The sequence below is a fragment of the Geospiza fortis genome, unplaced genomic scaffold, assembly GCF_000277835.1.
Source record: "Geospiza fortis unplaced genomic scaffold, GeoFor_1.0 scaffold538, whole genome shotgun sequence".
NCBI classification, from domain to species: Eukaryota; Metazoa; Chordata; class Aves; order Passeriformes; family Thraupidae; genus Geospiza; species Geospiza fortis.
The window spans coordinates 3,744,567-3,760,075 of record NW_005054368.1 but is presented as its reverse complement, the minus strand read 5'-3'; the positions used below and the strand labels follow the sequence as shown (position 1 = coordinate 3,760,075).

Here is a 15,509-nt window from a genome sequence, read left to right as displayed (position 1 = left end):
GTGCATAGCACAGCTTTCTAAGAGATCTGGCTCCGTGTCAGAGCCACCAGGGAGTACAAGAACTGTTTGCTTCCCTTCACTCAAGTGACAGCACAAAGTGGAGACTGTGCATGAGACCCCAAAGGATCCCTGGAGAATCCTCTGCTCCATCCCCCTGCCCAAAGGAGGATCAGCTCCACCAGTGCCATTTCTGACATTTCTCTACCAGGTCTGTGATGGAGGCACCACACCCTCACTGCAGCTCACCAACATCTTCCCATTCCATCAGCTCCATGCACCTCTTTAAAAAAGAAACCAGAACTGTCCCGGTCACTTTAGAAAGTGTTTATTCAAAAGCTTCATAGCACCATCTTGTTTTTTAAAACAACCAAATAAAATGCAGCAATTAAAACGTTGGTTTTTCTGTTGAGCATGACACTAACTCCACCTGTGAACATATTTATGGTTGTTCTTGCTAAAATAACTGAAAAATAGCGCTCCTGTGCTCACAGACATAGCACTGGCCCCTGGGGGGGTTATCCAGTCCCAGCTCAATAATGGAAGAATAAAACCAAGTGGAACTGGATACCTCAAGGAAACCATTCCCCCTTCCCAATTCTGCTGGAAGAGAAAGTTTTCTAAAGGTCATTTTTAGCAGTTTCAATTCATACATCCCCTCGAAAACTTCAGCAAAACTAAAACTGTAAATATATAAAATATTTTTGGGGAGTTCTTTTATAGGACAAGCCAGACCATAATTGGTTAATTATCTCAATATGTTTGCTCTAACAATCAACTATTAATTCTAAAGGGCCTCTAATGCCCATTTTTTCTAGGGAAAACATCAGTCAAGGTAATTTTACTACATTACTACGCTGATTCGCATTAAAAATTTAAGGTAAAATCAAACTGCCATTGACAGCACTTATCATCTGCTTTCATTCTGAGTTTTTTTTCCTTTTCCCTTGTGAGTTTTGGAGCAGCCTGTCTGAGAGCTGGGATCAGTGAAGCGCTATTTCCCAAGGATCCTTAACTTACATTTCAGGAATAGGGACCAGGCCGAGGGCTCGGTCTCGTTATCGTTTGGCTATGGCTTCCGACCACTGGGATTCTCTATTGCAGCTACTTCTGATGGCCATGGGGAGGGAAATGCTCCCTGCTTCACTTGGCCAAAGCCCCCATGGGGTCCCAGGCTGGCAGCACGATGGGCTCCTGCTGCATCACGGCCAGGATCTCCTCGGGCACGTGCTTCTTGTCCACCACCACCTCGTACACGTACTCAGAGAACCAGTCATCGGTCATGATCAGGTAACCTGGGGGGAAAAGAGCATCACAGCACAGAGCCACTGCAGGAAAGCAGCCACAGACAAGCCTGACCTGTGAATGATGCATTAAACAGGGCCTGGTCAGGCTGGTTATCTCTCAAAACACAGCAAAAAATATCTCGAGGAAGTTAACATACAGGATGTACTTTGTGTGCACCTAAAGGTCAGGCAAGAAGCCCACCAGGAAAAACAAGAGCCAGAACATCCATAATTTATGTTTGCTCTGTTAACATGGGCATTGAGAATATTCAAGGGAATTACAAAACCTTTAAGACAGAATGTAACATTTCAATCTATTTGAGGCTTTAGAATTTTTCAGGTGAGTATCAACCTGTTCTAAGAAAACTTTCTTGGTTTAGTTTTTGCAATAAGAGGCAGCCACTGCTTTCCTGAAAGTCATTTAAATCACACTAAGGCTGAAGCAAATCTTAATTGTCTCCCTTAATATGAAAATGACAGTGAACACCCTTGAACTGGGAGTGAGGGAAGTCACTTTAGAGGTTTTAGCAGAGAGCTACCTCTGGAAACAAGGTATTCCAGTTGAAATGGGAATAAGAGTGGCTGTGAGAAAGGAAGCATTTAGGAGAGAGATGAGAAGGCTTTATGTAATAAAGTTCCTCGTGTCCTTATATTGTATCATCACACAATCAAATGAAACAAGAAAATGTCCAAAGAATATGGACAATAAATGCATCTATCTCCACCATCTTGTTTCTAAAGCAAGAGATCAGATAATCCCATAAATTAAAACCCCTATCAACTCTAACCCGAGCTAGAAGCCATTTTGGAAACACTGCCAAAGGGAGCTGCCTTGATTATCCTTTTTTCAGGATATGAGTTCTTGGGACACACAAAAACCTCTCACTCCCAAGAGCCAGCAAGTAATTGCACCCTGAGAGGATTAATGAACTCTGCCTCTGACATCCTGTCCCTTGCAGCCGATTGGGATCGCGGCGTCTGAGCGGGGAGGAAGCGCCGAGCACGACTGCAGAACATGCAAATAACTCAGCTTTGGGGAGGCCTGGGCAGTGCAGATCCACACACACACACCCTACACACACCTGGGAACCTCCTGAAAGTCCCCAGAGAGCCTTGGAGCTGTAACTCCTGCCCAGGGAGAGCAAACAAACAGTGCCTCTGTCCCAGGGCACTTTTGAGATGAGAGATGCACACACAGACACAGGGTGCCTACAGTTAAATCCTTGAAATGCCTTCCTGCAGGAGAGCAACAGCCAATACAAGACACGAAAAGCCCAAAGGGAGCTGCCTTCTAGCTGGAGATGCATCCTAAAAAAGCTCCTTTCATGCCAAAACAAGCAGATGGACCCCTCTCCACAGTGTGATTTAGTACTCCCCTCTTCCTTGCTTTTAAAAAAAGATATCCAATGGGATAAGCTGGGTTCAAAGTTAGGTAATAACGTCCTGTGTGTCTCCAGAACAAAAGACTACTCAGAATAATTAAACTTGCCTGTGTGGCTGAAAAAGAGCCAATAAAACAGAAAGGAAATATTTGATTGGGAAGTGACTTTTTCACCTCAGAAAACAAGCCATGTTTGTCAGCAGCTGTGTTCATTCCTTGAGGGAAAACACACAGGGTTCCAGAAACACTTATACAACAGATATAAATGTAATTACTAAATATTTAGGAGAAGCAAAACTGGGCTGGTTCACAGGGGCTCCCTTTCTCCAGGACAAGCCACAAGATTTCAGTTCTGCCACTCTGGAGCGTGAGTGTATAACTGACTCCATCCCATAATTCCCAAACGAGGAGTCCCAATCTTTCCAGTCTTGCACCATTCCTGTCACAGGAAACAGGTGGCACCTGGCACCCTGGACGGTACTTGGGAAAACAGGGAACCCCACATGAAAAAAGCCTGATCTTTCCTCACAAAAAAGTCATTTCTTTGCTCATTGTTTAATGGCTCCAGTGCAGTCCCTGGTGTTCTGTTGCGGGCTGGACCCTTGGTCACCCTGTCCAAGAAATCCTGGGAGTTGGGGCTCACTCCCATCCCCACACCCAGCTGGGATGTGCCAAGTTTAGCATCATTCTTGGCTGACTCTTCACTGATGTGGACTCTGGCTTCTTGTGCTGGACTTACCCAAGCACAGCTTCCCAATTCTTTAACAAGGCAGATAAGATAAAAATCTTAACTCTTATCACAGTTAGACACAGACTCAGTGGCACTGCAAGACAGCTCAGGCAAACTCTGAGTCCTCACCCTCCTACACAGCTACTACTGGACACTGCAGAGTGGAAAATCAGGAAGGAGAAGAAACCCCATCAAGTTGAGTCACAATCCCTGAAGGGATTTAAATGATGTGTACATGCGACATTTGGGGACCATGGTTCAGTGGGGACTTGGCAGTGCTGGGTGAACAGCTGGACTCTTTTGGACCTTAAAAGGGTTTTTCCACATCCTAAATGGTTCTGTGACTCTCAGTTACCTCTCCCAGTGCTTGGGAAGGAGCCCTGGAGGACATGTCCCATTGCCTTTTGCCCCAGAGCAGCTCATTTGGTCATACCCAAGAAAATCGTTCAGGGATTCAGTTCCCTGGAAAAAAAGCAGTCTGAAATAGAGGCAAGCTTCCTAATTCTGATGGGACTTTCTGTCAAGGCTCTTTTCCAGGGAACTCCCAGAGCAAAACAAAGCACAGTCAGGGAGCAAGACTTTCCAGAGAGCAGGGTGTCCCCTGGTACATAAGGGACAGCGACTCACCCTGCAAAGTCACACAGATGCCATGGGGACAAGATAGGGCAGGGTTATTCAAGTCACTCTGGGCTCCTATTTTATTAATTTCCAAGGAACAACCAGCTCCTCTTCCACAGCTCTAGACCTCATTCTTGAGAGGTGAGAGTGGGTTTGGATGCTGCAGCACAGAAGTGCCACAGCTCAGTCCCAGCCCAGCAGGCACCACTGCAGCAGTGTCAGGGTTCAGCTGCTGCCCTGAGCCATTGATGTTACCTCAGCATTGATTTGGCTTCTTCACTTAATCCAGCATTCCAAAGAACATTTCACTGCTGTCATATTGCTGAGCCTTGAAGGCTGGACATCAACAGTTTCATTGTTTTGTCAAGTCTGAAGATTTTTATTGGAATACTTTGCTGTGAATGGATACAGTTAACTCAGAACAGAAATTACTGCAAGACCAAGAGGGCACAACATAAATTAAGACATTTCCTAGAATATTCTATGTTTTCATCTGAGTTGTTCATGTTATTGAAAAGCTTATAAATAAGACCACATCCTAAACCAGAGTTCTCCAAAAATAGTCTATTCCCAGAAGAGAGCCAAGACATCCTGGGAAAGTTCTGCCACACCAAATCTTACAAGCACAACATTTGGGATTAATGTGCAGCAGAAAAATGTGCCCAGCAGTGACTTGTTGCTGGGGACACAGAGTCTGGCCTGGCACACTCACCACTGAGGCTGTGCCATTGCTGAGCCCACATCTGGCCTGTCTCACTCAGGAGATAATAAAAATTATGGAGTTCTCCTCCAAAGCTGCCTCATTGTCCTTGCCACATCCTTATTTCCAAACATTCAGCTTTCTGCTCTCATGACTATAAATTACCTTTATTGCCACGGTCTTCACCCCAGGAGTTTTCCACTCTCCATTTTTCAAATGCATCTTCTTGCCCATCCTGTGCCAAAACAAGTCCATGACAGTCAGTGGTGAAGGAGAGGCCACACCTGAGCAGGTCATCCCTTCCAAACCCAGCACCAGGAACACACAGAGTTCCACTCCTCAGAGTCCCAATGGTTTCTTGCTAATGGCTGCAGAAATGCCATTTTATAAAATACTCATCTGCCTACTTAGATAAAATGTGGTGAAGAAGAGTCTGCAATCAATATTTATTTCATCAGGCAGCTGAAATTTAACTAAGTTCTAGTTTGGACTTAACTGACTCACAGAATTTCAGCTGCTGTCCCTGTCTCCCATCAGGGAGTGAGGGAAATTAAACAACTTGCCTGAACTGGGAATCAGAGGAAAGGAACAAGGAACTGTCAGAATTCAGAACAGCATTGGTGCAAACCCTTGAAGAATCCAGCTGAAGGACACAGCTCCAAGTCCGGTGCTGTGCAATTAAAATATTTCAATACAAAAAACTAACCTGAAAAACATCCCATAAATCAATTTTTAATATTGAATGGATTATTGTTGTAATGCTTTTATTCTCCCTTGAAAAGGGAGAACAGTCCTTAAGATGGGACACTTGAGAGCTCCCAGACCAAGGATGTCAACTCTGGATGCTCTCAGAAATTGGGAAGAGCACATTCATGTACAGTAACTTTTAAACCAAAAGGTGCATTTAATCCACATCAATTTTTGATGTTGTAAAATTGTAATATGATTTTTTTTAAATCTTCAAAGCCTTTTTATAAAAAAGTAAGTAAATCCAAAATATTACATTTTACAACTCAGATTCTCAAAGCACCTTCGGGTTAAGGTTTTTAAGCACCAACGACAAAGTTTTCCTTGTTTTTCAGTTAGATATTGACAGAGGTGTTTGTGCAATCTGATACATGGTGGAAACATTAAGAGCTCAGAATGCAGAAAACAGGAAAAAATTGAGCTGTAAAAAGTAACTTGGAACATTCTTATGACTCAGCAGTTCCATCTCAAGTCTCAAAACTCCACAGCTCAGGCAAACTCGTTCAGTGCTGTGCAAGCTGCTATTTCTCAAGCCAAGGTCAAGCTGGACAGGAAGAGATCACTTCAAAGAAACTTTAATAATGACAGCTTCTGGAAATAAATGGAAACATCAACTTTGCAGATAACCCCAAGTTGTAAGTTTTTGAATGCTTCTTTTTACTTCATTATGTGCTTTGTTATGGTGCCAGGAGCAGATCTAGCTGTGGATTCATCTCAGCCTGCTGTTTGCTATGCTGGACACCATTTCCCTTCCCTAATTAGAGGTCAGAGATCACATGCCAGGGAACTGCAGGAGGTTAACCCTGCTGCAAAATGCCTCCTGCCAGCATTTTAACAGGAGCTTCAGGCTCTAAACAAGACTGGACTAACCATGCAGTGGTTGTCCAATCCAAGTTTGTGGGTAAAAGGAAAAAAGTCCTTTGAGGTGTCTAAAATTCTTCCCTCCTTGTTAAATATTTATAGTTCTGAACACTCAGACACAAACAACACAAGGGAAATAAACAACCAGGGGCTTGTGGCACACTCTGAGTGAGCCCAGGACACAAAGAAACTCCCAGGATATTCCAGTACATCCCTGCCAGCAGCAGAACTCCAGAGGGAGATTCTACCTTCTCAGTGACAGCCGTCAGGACCATGGCATGGGTCATCAGGGACTCCCCAAAGATCAATCGTTCTGCTTTGTTCATGTTCTTGATGGAGACACCAAACACCAGCTCATGATTAAATCTAGCAGAAAGATAAACAAGCCACATGAGAAAGGATGCAAGGGGAGTTCTGACAAAGTCAGGGAATCAGGAGACTGCTCTGTGCCAGGAACATATGAGTTCAACCAATTTTAATGTCAGAATAAATGCAAAACCTGATCCCTTTAGGAGTTTCTCTCACCATATATTAGACATTTAAATAAGTAAGAATATTTACAACTACTCATAGTGCATCTTAATAGGATTCAGATTAAACTAACAAGTAAAAAAAAAATTCTTCTGCTGCTGAATTACTTAAGCATACTCTTTTGGGGTTTATAATCCAAAGTATGTAGAAAGAATTAAAGCACTGTTCATGTCCTCACTGAGGATCCCAAATGACAGCCTGGTTTGATTCTCTACTCACATATTCAGGTCATTGATTCCCAGCTTGCCATAGAAGTGCTTTGCCACATCACAGCCAAACCACACAGCCTGCAAAGAGAAGGAAGGGTCATGTCTGGGCCAAATCCCAGGAGCTTTACATGGCATGGGCTGCACTGTGCCATCCACAAAGAGAAACCAAACCCACCTCGCCATCCTTAATAGATGCTGCAGCCAATTTCTTCAGGACCTCCACAGGCTGGTTGTTGTAGAGAGTTTTCCTCCCTCCAGCCATGTTGCCCAGGTACTCCACTGTGTAGAGCCTGTTGTAGGGGTTCTGGGGTCGAGGATCATTCACTAGACAAATCTGCCAAAAAACCAAGATGTCATAAAATAAGGTACAACATAACTGAAATCCTTGAAGATTGAACCTAGAAGGATTTCAGGGAATGGCTTTTGTCCCAGCCAGCTGTCTGCCCCATTACCAAACAAGCCACTTGGCTGAAATAAGAGGTTTCTTAAGGTTGTGTTTGTTGGGTTTTTTTTGCTTTGTTTCACAAGTTTACCTTGTAACTGTGGCAGAGCAGCTCTGCATGTTATTCCTTCTCTAATGTCTGCCTTATGACCTATTACAACTGATTAGATCACTGCATATTTTATCATTACAAAACCATTGTGGACTGCAACACAAGATCCCAGATAATTGAAGGGTAGAGCACAAACAGCACAACAGGGAGAATAAAAACACTGACTTGGGCAAGCTGTGCCCATCCCAGGTGCTGCAGCTACAGGGGAGACAGACACTGGCAACAGTGGAAAATAAATGGCAAAACGAAAGTCTTGGAAAGTTTTCAGCATGCCCAACCTTGTCCTCCATGTTGAAGTAAGGCTTCACATGCTCATTGTAGAACTGCACCGGGGTCATGGGGCCGTACTTGTGGTAATTCTTCTCCTTGTCCCGGAACTCCCAGCAGAAAGTCTCTGGAGGGCTGCCCAGGCAAGTGCTCACTATTCTGAATACCTGCACAGAGAAGCAAACAGCTGTGAGCCTGCTGGGACATGCAGCTGTGCCTCTCCTACCACAGCAAGGCCACTGGAGCGTGGATTTCTCCACGTGAGAACCAGCTGGAGAAATGGGATCTTAACGGTCACCTTTGAACACACACACATCAATTATCTGCATTCAGCTCCTGAAATCTTGGTGTTTCAGCAGTTCAAAACCAATCTGAAAAGCCTCAGGAAAATCAACAGAGCTTTTTTCTCCACCCTCACACTCCATGTTCTCAGGTAAACCACCAGGCAAAACAGAAGCTTACTGATTCCAGGTTATCCTAGGAATGCAGCAGCCCAAAGCAAAAGCAGGACACTTCCCAGCCTTGTTACAACATTTCATCAGTAATTCTGAAGCTCCTCCAACACTGCCAGAGGAACTTTATCAAATTGATTCTCTAAAGGTTTGATCATTCAGCATCACCTGTTCCACCAGGTGGTTTGCCCCGTGCAGAGACAAACCAGACATTTTAACGTGGGCATTTTATCCCAGTGTTTCTCCTGTACTATTTAATTTTTTATTGTAATGTTCATTTGGATTTCAAAGATGAGCCTTTGCTTATTTTCAAAACCCCAGAATAATCTCCTCATCTCTTTTAATACATTTAACATGTGTTTAGGGCTGAGCTGGCAGGTTATGCAATTTAATTCCATCTCCCTGCCTGCTGACATCCTCTGCAGCTGGCAGCTATCTTTGGATTTTTAGCACAAAAAGTTGACCAGATTTCAAGTCATCAGCCTCTCTGTAGATCAGAATATAAAGCTGCACTTCAGAACCACTACTGTACTTTCTCACAGGGCTTATCAGAAAACGTGCCAACACTGGCAGTGTAACCACTTTAAAGATACAGAGCAGGACCTGCCACAGGTACTCTGGGGACAGGGAATTCAACCACAGTTAAACAGGTTTGAATCTGTTTTATTTCAGCTGACACTGATCTTCAGCTCAGCCCATGTCCTCAGGACAAGCCTCTTCCTTGCAAGGAACCTTCAGGTTATTTAAAATAAGAGGAGAGGGAATCAAATCTCAGCTGCACCTTCTGCACTGGGATCCAGCTCCTGTGGTCTATGCCAGCCTTCCCAGCCTGGCAGTCTTCACACTTACACAGCAGAATAGACACAATATCTTCCCCAAAGCTGATTTAACTCTTTCTGGAGCTGATCCATAAGAACTGGCTGTATGTTAATGTGCTCTTTGTGCTGGCAGCAAAAGGAGTGCAATGCTCCTGGCTAAATAAAAGGTGTTCTTGCTCCGAGCAATTTAAGAAAACAAGTGAAAAGATTAATTACAGGTTGAAACAAGGGTGTGAGCATAAAGCTTCTACTGCAGGAACTCACATTTCTCAATAAATATGGTAAAGAGCAAATATAAACCCCTGAACTACTATAAATATTTAATTTTGCACAGACTGCACAAAAGGCACCATTTGCTGTGGCTACACCCACATTACCTCAGATAACCGCAAGCGCTGAGAGATGAGGCCGTGAACACAAAATAAGCAAGAAAATGCCTAAAAGGAGAGCAGCAACCAAGCCAGAGGAAGGAAAATTATGGAGACAGAAGTCTCCAGTGAAAAGAGGCACTGGAGCCTGGAATGGCCTCCCTCATTGTTTTGCTACCACACCCAACATAGGCCCTCTCTTCATATCTCACAAGCTTCCTCTACCAATAAATAAAATAAGCATATTTAAACTAAAAGGTGACTTACATTGCCCTAGTGACAACTAGAAGCAAGATAAGGCAAAGATAGAGTGGCTTGTGCTAAACCCCCAAAAAAATGAGGAGGGGAAAAGGAGGACACTCCTGATAAGGAAGAGTCTACAAAGAGAACAGTAAAGGAAGAAAAATTCTATTGCGTGAACTGCACTGATTTCAGCTTCTGACCCACTGTGCACTGGTTTGATAAGAATGTTTATACAGTTCTGGAGTGAATATTTAATCCCATGTTCCACAACAATTGCCCCATTTCAGCGCGAGTGCTGCTCCCAGCAAGAGCAAACCAAGATTTGCTATGCAAATAGAACCTCCCAGAACAAAACCAAGCTCTGCTTTGCCACATAAATACAGAGGCAACACCACTGTTACACATCCAAACACATGCAAACCACCTTTCCTACTGCAGGAGAAAATGCTGTGCTGACCTCAGAGAATGAAGCACAACCATTTACAGAACAGACAAAGTGCAATCAGTGAAGAACCTTTCATGTCAGTTCCAGCATCTCTTGTCAGAGGGCATGAAGCTCTAAATAAATGAGGAGACATTTAGCAGTGAACTGTGTCCATGCCCTAAGAATGACTATCTCTAGGAAGCTTTTGATGTTTGCTGCAGAATCCCCCAAGGCCTTTTGGACACACACTGCATGTAAATTACGTTAATTCACCTTTGAACCAAGCGCAAATTTGCAACATTCTGGGGTAGGCTCAAAGCACAGCATTCTTAAGGCATGAATTTCACAACAGTTTTGATGAAACCCAAGGAACACAAATCAGTTTTCTTTTACCCTAACCTTAAAATTAGATAAAGCAAAGCTACAGAATTTTATACAAAGTGCAAAGATGAATTTTCAAAACCCAAAACAACATATTAATATGGAACTAAAACTCCACAGAGATAGCCCAAGGTAGTTTCTGCCTAACAGTGGTATTGAGTGGACTGCAGAAAAAGCTAACACACAACACCAAAACATTTGATTTCTTGACTCATCTAAAATACATACATTTAACCACTGGGTCACTTGGCATTGTATGTTTGAGAAAGAAATAAAATACATTCTTTTTTTAAAGTGCATGGACTCAATCACACTAAAACAGCCCCAAGTTTAAGTTATTTTTGGCAGTTTAGGAATCAAGTACAAGCAGCACAGAATGATAAAAATGATGTGGGTTTGTGTGAGCAGGAGGAGGTGCAGGCACTGCAGACACACTGACAGTGATGGAGTCAGTTCACAGCCAAACCCATGCTGCAATTCATTCCTCTGCTGGCCCCCAGGACGAGCCCTCAGCTGGGCTCAGCCTTGTGCAGGCACCTCCCTTTTGTGGTTCTTTTCTGCTCTCTTGTGGGGAATCCTTGCACAACACTTGTGCTACAAGATTTGCATTCAAAGCCATCAGAATGCAAATTTCAACCTTTCCTGTTATTTCTAAGAGCCAGACAGGCCAATCTTTTGATCTCTCAAGAGACAAAATGCTGATTTTCCTACAGCAAGGGACAGAGATCTGTAAAATATCATCATTCTGAAACCTATGGATTCAAAATATTTGTCTGGAAGGATTAGAAAAACTGAGGATGAAGTAAGCAATAAACCACTGCAAAACAAATTCACTTGAACAGCTCCAAAACCATTTTGTTAAGCAACAAGAGGCACTTGTTTTGGCTGATCCAACAGCTACACAATGAAAGAAAGGAATCTCATCCATTCCAGCCCTGTGTTCCAAGATTCATGTCACACCACTTTATTTACCTCTTCTATCATCATGTCCATGGCAGCACAAAGTTCTCCTTTGCTTCCTCCACTTTCCACCATATTTCTTAGCCTCAAACAGTATTCTCTCATCTGTTTAAAGAGAAAGTTACTTTGTTATAAAGGGTGTGAAAGGTGTCACCTGATCATTTTCAGGACTTCCTATCTGCTTGTTTCAAGCACCTATTTTACTCTTCACAACATGTTTTCAGAATGAAAATACCGTTCAGAAGCGTTGTTAGAGATTGAGTCATTACAAAATAACAAGATAATTGAATGCTGTTGAAGTAAAATACAAAAAAAAAAATTAACAAATAGTCACAATTCAATTACCATTTCCAACTACTGATGTGAAGCTTGCAGCCATTAAGCTCTTAAAGCTTGATTTCCCTCAGTCCCACAAGTGATGCCACAACATCCACACACACCAGCACGTCTGTGACTCACAAAACACACTTTCCTCATACTGTCACATTTATTTTGCAATTCTAATGCATAATTGATCTCCTGGCTGATGAAAAGAAAGGGGCATTTCCCCACTGCATGCACAGCTGCAGTCAGAGCAGCACAAGCTGCCCATTAGTGTCACCATCCATAAGGCCAGGAAAGGTGATGGGGCTCCCTCAGGACCAGCTGTTTCGCCACGCTCAGGATTAGAACAACATTAACAACATTTAAAATGTCCAAGCTCATTCCACCACGTATTTTGCATTTTTTATGTGGATTTCAGCAGGCAGTTTTCCCTGAGCATGCAGCATATGAACTGGAAAAAATGTAGCAAACTGTAAAAAATGTTTTAATTGCCTTTTTCATCTAGCTACCTACACCAGCCTCTTCCCAGGCTAATTCCTTTCTGCAGTTCAGGGAGTGAGTTAACACCTGCCTTCAGACAAAGCTGTGCACTTCTATACTGAAAGCTGATTTTTAACATGCAGTATTTTAAAATACATTTTTTTCCTCCATCTTTTTCACCACATTTGGCAGTCATCTCTAGAAACCCTGGCACACAGGGAGCTGAGATACTGAAAGGGTGGGAAAGAGACACTTAGACACCATGTGCTGGCTTTGCAGAAACAGATTTTAGCAGCCACATGTCAAGAAATCTTTGGAAATCTGAGGATTAGGAATAACTGCTACTAAAACCACAAAAGGGACTTTCAAGCTACTGAAGCCTGACAATGGACATCTTCCATGATCTCACCTTCCTGCTCCATGTTTCAAGATTAACATCAGACTTTGCTGAGACTTTAGGCTGCTTGTAAATAAATTTAAGTTGCTGAATGCACTTAACACTCTGGTCAGTAAGGATAAGGTGGTTAGGAACACTTGCAGTAGGTTCATTCCCATTCCCTCCCCTAAGTTTTATCAGCTAAATCAATTTTACCTTATGATTCAAGATCTCATTCATCCTTCTGGTAGCCTCTGTGGTGTGAGACTCTGGGAAGTACTTCTTGGGGACAACACCATACTTCTCTAAAAGAAATAAAACTACAGGTTAACAATTGGCTTTTTCACACAATAGGTGCTCCTACTGCTCATACCCATATGAAAGATAAAGAGAGTTTGGGTTTGTGCAGAGATTATAACAGAAAGGCTCTTGTTTAAAGGTTACAAGTACCCAAAGTTTACTTTTTAATTTGTGACTGAATCTTGACCTCTGAGCTGCATTCCACAGGGATCCCAGTAAGTGGAATCCCTGAACTACCCAGTATTATTTAACTCAACAGTTAAACGTTCTGAATTAATTAGTGCTTTAGGAAGTCCTGTTCACCAGGAAAGAAAAAAAAAACAAACCTTGATTACTTTAAAATTAATCTCCTGAAATACCTTCTGAAGAACTTGGCCTCCTGTGAATCACTCATCTAAGGTTAAAACTGACTTCCCAGTCTCCTTTCCTGCTCAACATTTATAAAACACCAGCAGCAGCTCATGGCTTCCTACATTAGCGTGCCACTCACAGATCTCACCATGCAAGGCTCTGGATGTAACAGCAGCAGCCAAAATCTCTGCCCTGATTAAGTATTTATAGCAATGAGAGCAGGAAAAAAGGAACCTCCAGGCTTCAAAGAAACAAATTCCTTTTGTGATTCTAAATTTGTATTATTGCCTTGTTGATTTACAAAGGTGTCATATTGTTTCACAACACAAATGAGAGCAAGTGCTGGTGTAATTAAGTATCTCCAGCAGCGTGGGTTCCTCCTGGAGCTCTGTAAGACCAGCAGTGCCACATTCCACATCAATTCCTTCTCACTGATCTTTACACCAACTTCAGGCTGCAGTTCCAAGCAGTTTTGCTTTGTAAACACACCCTGGTCCAGCAGGGGCTTTTCCCTTTCCATGTGCCCTAAAGACTGTACATGGATATAAATAAATGAGGTTGAGTTGATAACTGGAGGAAAAGGGTGTTGAACCCTTTCATTAAACTGAAAGTCAGGGCTATCTAATTATTCATTGATCATCTGAGCTTTTATCATCAACAGGACTATGCAAAAGTGATGCCAGACAAGATTTAAGCCAAATATTTATAATCTAGCCCCAAAAAAGTCTTTGATGTAAAAAACCCACAATGGTTAATGGCATAATGTGCCTTAGCCAATTCCCAGGTCTCAAGCTCAATTTTTTATTCTATTCCATTCCCCATTTCTCAAAGCAGGCTGCAGTTTTAGGAAGAGCTCCTTGTGACCAGTTCTCTCACCAATAATGTTGACCAGCATATCCCACTGTCCACCATCATTGGTGGGGTTGGAGAGCAGGAACTGCACCAGCCTTCCTTCCACTGGCTCCTTCTTCTGAGCTGTTTCCACAAAGGCATTTAAAAAGTAGTAACAACGCTCAACCTGAAACACACAGATAAACAACCCCAACCTTTTAAAGTCTGATATATTATGCATTAATTAATTGCTGAGCATTCACTTCTTTGCAAGCACAGAATAGATGAAGCAACTTTCTGCTCATCCTATGAAGTCCTCATTTTCCCCTCCAGCATTCCAGGGGCTACCCTATAAAATTCTTTGCTATAGAGCAAATATTTAGGAGTGACTTTACACAGAGCTTGAGGATCAGGGAACAGGAAATGGGGAGCAGAAGTTATGCAACGAAGCCTGACCCAAACTAGCACTAGATTTGCTTAATTTCCCTTAGGGGGAGGAGCAGGCACACAGCTCACGAGCACAACTGAAACCTCAGAGCTACAGTCATGTTTTCCCTGAACTACCAACAAGTAACTGCTGAAATATACAGAACTCTTGAAAAAAAAGACTTCTACTACTCCAAAACATCAACATCTTGACAACTTTCTTCTCAAGCTGAAAGTCCCACTGTGCTCGACCACCTGCATTTAAAACACATTTTAAAGGAACTTTTGAGGTTTCTTCTCAAACATGCTAAAACAATGCAGCCTAAAAGAAGCTCTGTCCCAACACTAACACCTGATTGCATAAGCAATCCTACAACAACCTACACAACTGTACCTTATCCCAGAAAAAGAGATAGGACTGGCTGAACTCAAACTCTTCAATGTTGTATTTCTTCATGAAAGGAAGACGCATTGCGTTGAGGCAGGAAAAGATCCAGCATCTCCCTGAGAGATCAAAGGAACACGAATTAAACTGGAACACCTGTGCTCAGGAGCTGCACAACAATTCCTTTTACCACGAGATTCATGACACAGTTCTGCCTCGAGCCTTTGGCTGGGCTTCTGCAACACCAAAGAGCTCTCTGAAGGTGTTCTGAAATCTTTCATTGCAAGCACATCTCTCAGTTACACCATGCAGAAGGGAAAAGAGGCAAACGCTGCAGGTCTAACGTGTGTTAATAACTCAAGGGGAGTCAAACGTGTGTCATTAACTCAAGGGGATGCTGCAGGAATTCGAGTTTTCCCAGAAGCTCGGACAAAGGGCTCTGGAGCAGCAGCCGCTCCCAGGAGCACAATCAGCGTTAGGAGTCAGCCCCCAAACACCGCCCCCGGCCC

The 15,509-nt window shown here is 43.0% G+C and overlaps 1 protein-coding gene across 1 annotated transcript; it reads right to left on the bottom strand.

The window, feature by feature from the left end:
• Window positions 1-308: 308 nt before the first annotated feature.
• BLMH (bleomycin hydrolase) lies at window positions 309-15,121 on the bottom strand. The gene is made up of 10 exons (XM_014308402.2): window positions 15,010-15,121; window positions 14,235-14,376; window positions 12,924-13,012; window positions 11,540-11,632; window positions 7,893-8,048; window positions 7,236-7,394; window positions 7,071-7,138; window positions 6,569-6,686; window positions 4,878-4,947; window positions 309-1,292 (listed from the first exon to the last, which is right to left on the bottom strand). Exons 1-10 carry the CDS (start codon window positions 15,085-15,087, stop codon window positions 1,141-1,143), a joined length of 1,125 nt encoding a protein of 374 aa, XP_014163877.1. The 5' UTR covers window positions 15,088-15,121; the 3' UTR covers window positions 309-1,140.
• Window positions 15,122-15,509: the final 388 nt, after the last annotated feature.

What these genes read in the sequence shown, in the direction of transcription:
- BLMH (XM_014308402.2), bottom strand. Translation starts at nt 15,087, where the DNA reads ATGCGTCTTCCTTTCATGAAGAAATACAACATTGAAGAGTTTGAGTTC. An exon ending in TATGCTGGTCAACATTATTG is followed by an intron (nt 13,013 to 14,234) that starts GTGAGAGAACTG and finishes TATTTCTTTTAG; the next exon opens with AGAAGTATGGTGTTGTCCCC. An exon ending in TGAAGACCGTGGCAATAAAG is followed by an intron (nt 1,293 to 4,877) that starts GTAATTTATAGT and finishes TTTTCCCCCCAG; the next exon opens with GTTACCTGATCATGACCGAT.